Here is an 8827-nt window from a genome sequence, read left to right as displayed (position 1 = left end):
CAGCAGTGCCCATGGAAGCAGCAGTCAAAAGGCCAAAAGATACATTGCATTAGGCAAATCCACTGCACAAAACCTCTTTAGACTACTGAAAAGCAAGGGTGTTACTTTGACGACTAAGGTGTGCCTGACCGAAGTCGTGGTCCTTTTCCAATGGCCTCATATGCCTGTGAACGTTGGACACTGCAGAAGAAAGGCCGAAGAAGAACCGATGTATTTGAATTGTGGCACTGCAGCAGACTGAAAAAGACCGCGGACTGCCAACAGGACAAACCGATCTGTATTGAAAGAAGTAAGGCCAGAGTGCTCCTTAGGGGCAAGGATGGCAGGACTTCCTCTTACATACGTATATAGGACATGTTGTCAGGAGAGACGGGTCCCTGGAGAAGGACATCATGTTTGGTAAAGGGGACGGGTGGTGAAAAAGAGAAAGGCCCCCAAGGAGATGGATGGACACAGTGGCTGCAACAATGGGCTCAGGCAAAGGAACAGTTGTAAGGATACCAACAGGACTGGGCCGTGTTTCCTTCTATTATACATAAGGTCGCTAAGGATCAGAGCCCACCAGATGAGCCCCCTAACAACAACAATAACAATAACATGATTCAAAAGTCTAAGATGCTCCCAGCCTCTTCCCCCATGCAAGTTACCTGGCTCAATCTCTGATACACTCACCTTCTCCCAGTTATTCACCCTGATGCGAATTCAGATGCCATTGTGAAGGAATTTTGCAGATGTGACTCAGGTCCCAGGTCAGCCCATTTTAAGACAGGGAGCTTATCAAGGGATGGGGCTGGCCGCCTCATCAGGTAAGTCTCTAAAAAGAACTGGACTCTCTTTTTTGAAGAAAAATTCAGAGCGCGAGAGGGACTCCGCGACAGAGAAATTGTCGGGGGGAGGGGGTTGCTTTGGAAGCTGGTTGAGGCCACCTAGCAAGGAATGCGGGTGGCCTGGAGGAGTTGTGAGTGGCCCTTGATGGACAGCCAGGACAGAAACGGGAACCTCAGACCCACAAGAGCAAGAAACTAACACTAGCTAACAACTTGTGGTAGTTTTAGAAAGCACACGTGTTTGCTCTTGTTGATTTTGTTTCTATCTAGAAAAGAAAGCTTTTAACTTACTTTGTATCCTGTTTCCTGCCCCAGTCATAACGAGAAGCTATTAGGGAGAGGGGCCTTAATTACCTGCTCAGTTGCAGTTCAGGGGATATAAAAAGCCCAGGCCATGAGAGCTTGTGTTGTTAAAACAGCCCCTAGACTCCTGTCCGTTCACAAATCCTCCTGCCTCTTGCGTTAGAGACACATCGCTGCACATTCGACCATCTTCGGGATAGCTTCACCTGGGTGTCCCACCAGTCCTGTGAAAGCAGTAAGTCCCAACCTTGTCTTTCTTTCCCCAAACTGCCCCTCTCTCAGGATTCTCTAATACTGTCAATAGCACTTTCAACTCAACGCCTGTTGCCACCCCGCCTACCCTCCTTCCAGGTCACCTCCGGGGCTCCGAATTCCAGCTTTTGCCCTCACAGCTCCATCTGTTGCCAAGTTCTCTCCAACCAGTCCCTCTGCTCCATTTTGATTGTTCGTTGGTGTTGTGGTCACACACACCCCTTTAGTGCTGCTCCCCTAGAATACTGTAAGAGTCTCCGAGCTAGCTGCCCTCCGCGGATCAGGCTCCCCCGAAGCTGCCCCCAGCACGGTTCAAATCACAACCTCTGTCCGGCTCCACTACCTGCCAAGGAACCCATTAGCTCCGCACTCGCAGCTCTCCCTGAACTGAACTCAGATCTCCCTTTCCTCGTGCTTTCAGACTCTCTTCCATGTGTGTTTTGTCCCCCTTCTAAGTGACTCGGGGTGATGGGCTGCCCTTGAAAACCACTCTATAAAAACGTTCCTTGCTTTCGCAGGTCTGTGTACTCCTCGTGGGGCTCCCCGGCATCCTCCGGTCACTTTTCCTTGAGACCTATTGCCCTTCCAGTTCTCTGCAATCGGATATTCTCATACCTTGGACTCTTCTGAACAGAGAGTAATCACTGGGCTTGTTGACCTGCCAAGGGGCAATGTGGTTCCAGAACAAAATCGTGAGTGCCCAGAGCTAACCACATCAGCCTGCCCGCCTGCCAGAGAGCTTCCCTCCTGCCCCGTCCCCTCCCCTAAGACGCAGGCTACCATTTTCTTCCGCTTAAGAGTCCGAAACGAAGGGACTCAAGTGGCGCCAGTGGCGTGTTGGTGGTTTGGGTTTGGGGGTGATGAGTGGTTTCCCTGCTAACATTCCCGAATGTTAGCCCACAGCTTCCCTGGCTCAGACAGGGCCCCATGTCTCTCAGGATGTTTAGGGACTGAGTCCCACTGCCCCTATCCCGCACGCGCCCCCCCCCCTTTCCTGCGCACCCCAGTGTGCTGTGTCCCCGGTGGGTGGCCACCCTCAAGTTCCCGCTTCTGGGAAATCACTTTGCCCTCTGTCCACTCCTTCCTGTTCTGGTTTGGGGCTCCCAATCTGAAAGAAAAGGTGTGTGTGTATGGGAGGGGGAGCTTCCCAGGCTTCGTTTTCGAACTGGCGGGTGGAGCAGAGGCCGGGTGGATTCGGGTTTGGCGGGCACTGCCCTCCGGCTACCGGCTTTCATGACCTAAGCAACTTTGCCGGCCCCCCTCCCCCCGCGCGCTGGCACGTCTTGGTACGGCCTGGCCAGCGCTCGCGCTCCAGGTCCCCCCTGTCCTTCCGGTTAGGTTGGTTCGGCCCCGGTCCACTCTGGGGTGGTGCTTAGTCGGCGCCAGATCGACCCTCGGCTCCTGCGCGGCAGCGCCGTTCCTCTGGGCGCGTCCTCGTCGCCGGCGCCGGCTCTCTCAGCCTCCTCCGCCGCGGCGGGCAGCAGACACCCCGGTGTATGCCCCAACCCTGACCCCACCCGCGACATGTCGACCCCGGCTCGGCGGCGTCTCATGAGGGACTTCAAGAGGTAACCGGGGGCGGCCGGCGCGCAGGGCGGGTCCCCCGGGCGGGGGCCGCGGGCCGCGCGGGGCCGAGGCACTGAGGGGCGGCGGTCCCCGCTCTTGAAGGTTGCAGGAGGACCCTCCGGCGGGAGTCAGCGGCGCTCCCTCGGAGAACAACATTATGGTGTGGAACGCGGTCATTTTCGGGTGAGTCGGCGCTCCCTTCCCCCCCTCCCCGGCGGTGGGCAGCCGCGCCGGGTCCCCTGGGTGTCCTCGGGCCGACGCGGGGAGAAGGCGGACCCGGTTAGGGCCGGTTGGGCCTAGGCGCCTTCCCGGAGCCTGCCCCTCGATTAGCTCTGTTTCCGCTGCCAGGGAAACCGTTTGGGGTTCTAAGGGGGCGGAGCGGTCAGTAGTGGCGGTTAGGCCCCAGCTGCGAGCGCTGTGGGCCCAGACCGCCCTGATCCTTAACCCTGGAGGAGATTACCAAACTGTGGGGGAGCCACCAGCTTTCAGGATGTGCCCCTGGGTAGTGGGGGGGCACCCCCCAAACAGGAACTGACAGCTTTTCTTTGCCTTGCAGGCCTGAAGGGACCCCTTTTGAGGATGGTAAGGGAGTTTCTTTCCCCACATTTCAGGAAGGAGAGCCCTCCTCAGGGACCAAGGCTCCTCCCAGCCGCCCCGGAGGGGCACCTCCTGCTTGGGGGCCTGCCTTGGGGGACCCAGGGCAGGAGTGTCTCTGGCAGGTGGCTCTTGTCTATTGTCTGCTTCATTCCACCAATTGGAGCTGGCGTTCCTTTTCTCTTCCTTCCTTCCTTCCTGCTTTCCCATCTGGTTGAAGGTGCTGGCTATTTGGTCAGAGGATTTTGGTAGTGCTGAGTATAAGGATTTGTGCGAGATGATCATTGGGAGGGGGTGGGGGAAGCTGTCACAGTTAAGCACATCAAGAGTTGGTAGACACTCAACCAGTGGCTGGGCTGGTTCGGGACCTTAGAGACCACCTGGTTGCGCAGGCCAGGGACCGGCCAGCAGGTGCTTTGGAAGAGTCTGGTGGCTGTTGGATGGAGGTAAGAATTGCGCGCACACACACATACACATATACACTCCCCCCTGCCCATACCACACAATCCCATGCCCACAGCTGTCTGGTTTGTATGGTCTTCAGTGGGTGTTCACCAGCCTTTAAGAGGGTCTGAGATGGGTACGTTGAGTATAATGTGGTATCTTAGTTCTGAATGTGAGCATTTATGAAGACTTTCTGATTGGTCACGGTCATCTCCAATAGGCTGCGGAATGGATGTTAACCAGTGTCCAACCTATTTGAAGAGACCATCACATGGGACTTAAAGATACATAACTCTTAATGGCTGGAGTGTTTTTGTCTTTTTTTTTTAAACAAGCCTGTTCATTTCTTTCTAGAACAATTTCTTACAAACTGAGCAAATTAGGAATTCTTGTCTAGATGTCAGAAGCAACACAGAGACCCACATACCCATCACCCAGTGCCAGGCTGTTTGATCACACCTTGAATAACCCCACCACGGTATCCCAGCCAAGAAATGGGTGCTGATAGCATTTTTTGACAAGCAACACGCTGTGTTGTATGTGTGTGGTTGATGGTATATGTATTTTTAAAAAGCGAAATCCATTTTAAAGTTGTCTGTGAACATGAAGGAACAGTTACTGACTCAGACTTACTAGTTTCACTAATGAAATGGTTTCATAATGTCAGTTGTTTTTTTTAAGGATCCCTCTGCTATTTATTATCTACCTCCCTCCCCCACCACGATCTACCACCTTTTAGGCATGTAGCATCTGATCTAGATTCACACAGCTCAGTTTGAAGGTGGGAGGAACATACATCTCTGCAGACCACTTGGCACAGCCTTAATGTTGTCAAGTTGGATTGCTTTCTGATGGGACCGGTCCCTGAGAGGTGGGGTGGGTTCCAGAACTTGCCTCAGGTACTCACGTTTCCTTAAACAGTAGCTAGTCTCTGAAGATTTGTAGCTGCCTCTGTGCCTTGGCTCCCCGAGTGTATTATCAATGCGCTGCAATGAGCAGAGTGACAGCAGGAGAAAGTGAGTTTTACAAACATTCAACTTTGTTGCCCTACAACCACTGGAGCAAAGAAACAGCTAGACTGAATTTTCCTCTGATAGCATGATCTAGTTCTTTCAAACTCAGCTTTACATGCAGAGGAATTGTATTGGCTTTTAGCTCTCGCAGGCTTAGTTTTCATGGGCTCTTTTTTCTCTCTCCACCCCCCTCCCCCAATTTACTCAGACTGCTTTGTGCTGGACACACCTGATTGCTAGCACATTATTTTGTGTGCAGTTAGGTATTTTGAGGGGGCTTGCCTTTGGTACAGATTGAGAAAGGTACTTGTGGACTCCAGCATCTACGTGGACCTTTGACACCACAAAGGCTCCTTGTGATGATGGATACCTCCATCCTGGCATTCCTGTGTTCATTCCAGACGAGATGACAGGACCTTTTCTGGTGCAGTCAGTGGAACGCTCCATGGACGATAGATAGCGCAGATGTCTAGCGACATATTTCTTAACTGCCGTTCTTTGAGCAGCCCTGTCTGTACAGCTAGGGAATGTACTGGAAATGATTGGCATGTGGTAGGGTTTGAGTTTGCTGTTTCTGGTACATTGTGTAATTAATCAACCAGCCCCCAAGTACTTTTTCCGCTTCTTCATGGAAAACTAACCATAGTGGGAGGTTCTGGAACAGCCAGGCCCTTATTAAAGAGATGAAATCTCCAGGAAAGGAACTCTTAAAAGTATTTGAACTTTGCAAACTTGAAGTGACAGGAATCTAGTCCCAAGAGCTTACGCTGCCAAACAAAACACTGGGTGGGGAGAGTGCTTCCTCCTCTCAATACCTTGGTATGTATGCCGCACACATGGGTTAGGGAATGAATATGTTGGTCTTTGTTGCACCATCTAGAAATGGTTCATAGACAAGTAAGGAACTAGTGTTTTCTTTTTTTATTCTTCCCTCGGCGAATCCTCTATGAAAGTTATTCTCAAGGTAAATAATTCCTGTGCTGATGAGTAGTCGGGTATTTTTAAAACTCCGCTTTTGCACCCCCCCCCCAGTCATAAAAAGTTGTAAATCCGTGTACTATTCCTTTGCCTCCGGGGTCACAACCTGGTGTCCCAGCTGGCAGCAAACGTCTACAGGAGAGAACAGTGCATTTGTCGATTTGAATTTGAGTGCTGGAGGCCAACCACTCTCCAGATGAACTGTACCACTCCCTGTGATAACACCAGAAGCTGGACACGAATTTCCCTGTGTCTAGGTGGGCTTAATGGCTACTATGGGGTTTTGTTGCTCTCTACTTGGGTAATCCTGCTCATTTGTTTTCCAATCTCTCCCCCCCCCACCCCCCTTCATTTAAACTTTTCATTGTCAAGGCTTTAGAGATCAGATCATTTTGGCCTTTAAAAACTTAAATCTCCCAAGGGCTTCTTGTGCTCTCCCCTTCCTCTCCCCCTCCCTGCTCCCTCTTAGTGGATGTTATCTTCCTCTTTACTCAAGTTAATTCCTATGGAGCCTTAACTTGCAGCTTCCTTTTCCCTCCCCTCACTTCCCACCCTGCCTTGGTCACCATCAGACTGTTTAATGGATCCTTTCCTTAGAGTGTTTTGGCCTTTGCAGGAAGATGAACAATACCAGTAGAGATGGCATCAGTGGGCAGGCTGACCTTGTCAGTTATTTAGGGTGCAGCCTTGTAAGTATGCCGAGGGTCAACTGCTGTGCTTCAGAGCCTCCTGCTTCCTGACACAGCACTCTAGAAACCCGATTCAGCTTGGAGAGAGATGTTTGCAAGAGACGGTGCTGCCATTTCCACCCAGGAGGACTTTTGAATTATTTTTGTCAGGAGTCCCTTCCGTGAGTGAGTTGGTTGTGTATTGAAGCACCTTAGGCGTCACACTTGGGACTTTGGAGAGCGTGCTTTCTTTTTTTATTTTAACACTGAATTAAGTTCTCTTTTATAAGGTCACTATTACATGAAAAGGACTCTCAGAATGAGTTTCTTTCCTGGGGTTAGGCTATTAGAATTTAAAAAAATTTATCTATTGATCTGTATTTCTAGCAGTGGTGCGCTTTACTCCCCTCCTCCCCCACACACATTGGTGCTTTCGTTCTTAAGAGTCCAGTTCAGAAAGACGGGTGATTGTAAGGGGTTATCTTTGGGAAGAAGGCCCAATTTACGCTCCAGTTTGTCACGTCAGCTTACGGATGGTTTCAAAACATTTTGGGGACTCAAGTTCCTGCCGGCAGTTGTATATTGAAGATGGATCTCTTAAGTCTCGGGGTAAATAGTGGCAAAAGAAAGAAGAAAAGGACTTTTGTTTGGGTGCTGGTGGTGGCTGGGTGTGTCCCTATGTAAAGCAGTGCCTGGAGAGGAACCTCGGACCTAGCTGGTCTGGTCTTCCTCTGGACACTGTCTCTTGGCTGTATTTCACATAATGCTTTCTAAAAAGTCGCACAGCCTTCAAAAAAACGTGCTACTGAACTGAGTGCTATGTACATTTTCTCAAACCTTTCTCTTCTAACTACAGGAACATTTAAGCTAACAATAGAATTCACCGAGGAATATCCGAATAAACCACCTACAGTTAGATTTGTCTCTAAGATGTTTCATCCAAATGGCAAGTATCACCTTTAATGCGGTATTTGAAACTCCTGTGATGTGTCTTATGGGGGCAGTCCATATTCCCTAGCTGGCTGGCAGTAGGGCTTGAGTATTTGTTCAGGCATCTTGCTGTTTGCTGAGAGGAAAACTTGCTGCTGCTGGCTTTTGGCTGTTTGAATCTAAAGCCCTATATAGCCCTTTGTTTAGAGTCTCAGCCTCTTGCTTCTGTGGATTATTTGCTTATGAAACCAAACTCGGGGTGTTCTTCAGGTTTGATATTAATGCTGGACCAGACTGGGGCAGTCTAGGGTTGGAGTTATTTTCACTAGCATTTAGAGCCCTGTTTTAACTCCAGATGCAGAGCCACAGTTGCCTTGGTACACTTGGTAAGGACAGATGCCTTAGCCCTGCTCTGGACCTACTGACTGACTTCCTAGAGCCAGTCAGCAGTTACGTTGGAAAAGGGCCCCAGGTGATTCTAACTTACTAGTTTGCTTTTGGCCCAGGGGTCGGCCTAAAATTGCTTGCCTTCAGCTCACGTTTAGTGTTTTCCAGGATATCCAAGAAGAGTTTTATCTTTAGGCTAAAATGCAATTTTGTGGACTAGGATCCACCAAAAGTTCTTTCAGCTAAGATATCTAGCTTATAAAATTGGTGAAGTGAGTTCCTCAGATCAATGGGTGGCTAGAGAACCCTGTTAGAGATTGTTTCTGACTTCCTAGTAATGAGGCAGTCTTTTCCGGGGGAGCACCGAGGATCTTCCAGATTGAGAATGATCACAGATGACAGTCTGCTCATTGTGAGGATTTTACTAGTACTGAGTAGTACAACTCCCTTTTTTAAGAAACAAATTGGGGGGAGGGGAAAAATGAGGAGCTAATGTCGGGCGTTTAAGTGGAGAGAAAATGTTTTGAGAATGATGTACAAATGCGCTTTACACAATTGATGTGTGTATGGATTGAGATAACAGTTGTATGAGCCCCTAATAAAATGTTTTAAAAAAAGGAAAAAAAAGAAACAAATTGGGGTGTAGCCTGGAAATCATTTTAGACCTGACCCAAGCCCTCTGCTGTTAAGTTTATTCTCAGAACCACCCGATCACAGGCAGAGTAGAACTGTCTCCCAGAGTTTCCAAGGCCACCCTTTTTTTTTTTCCTTTTTTAAATTTTTTAAATTTTATTTATTTTTTAACATTTTATTAGGGGCTCATACAACTGTTATCCCAATCCATACACACATCAATTGTGTAAAG

General features: G+C 49.6%; 1 protein-coding gene across 1 annotated transcript in view; it reads left to right on the top strand.

The window, feature by feature from the left end:
- Positions 1–2805: 2805 nt before the first annotated feature.
- The window catches only part of UBE2A (ubiquitin conjugating enzyme E2 A), a 7830-nt gene continuing 1808 nt past the window's right edge, over positions 2806–8827 (top strand). Inside the window, exons 1-4 of the mRNA XM_004710074.2 lie at positions 2806–2950; positions 3051–3131; positions 3505–3530; positions 7502–7591. Coding sequence (XP_004710131.1) covers positions 2907–2950; positions 3051–3131; positions 3505–3530; positions 7502–7591 — 241 coding nt within the window. The 5' untranslated portion in view covers positions 2806–2906. The remainder of the gene's footprint in view (positions 2951–3050; positions 3132–3504; positions 3531–7501; positions 7592–8827) is intronic.

The sequence above is a fragment of the Echinops telfairi genome, unplaced genomic scaffold, assembly GCF_000313985.2.
Source record: "Echinops telfairi isolate 266 unplaced genomic scaffold, ASM31398v2 ScPeMD7_7427;HRSCAF=8465, whole genome shotgun sequence".
NCBI classification, from domain to species: Eukaryota; Metazoa; Chordata; class Mammalia; order Afrosoricida; family Tenrecidae; genus Echinops; species Echinops telfairi.
Note: the sequence above shows the minus strand (reverse complement) of the source record. Positions and strands in the feature narration are given on the sequence as shown.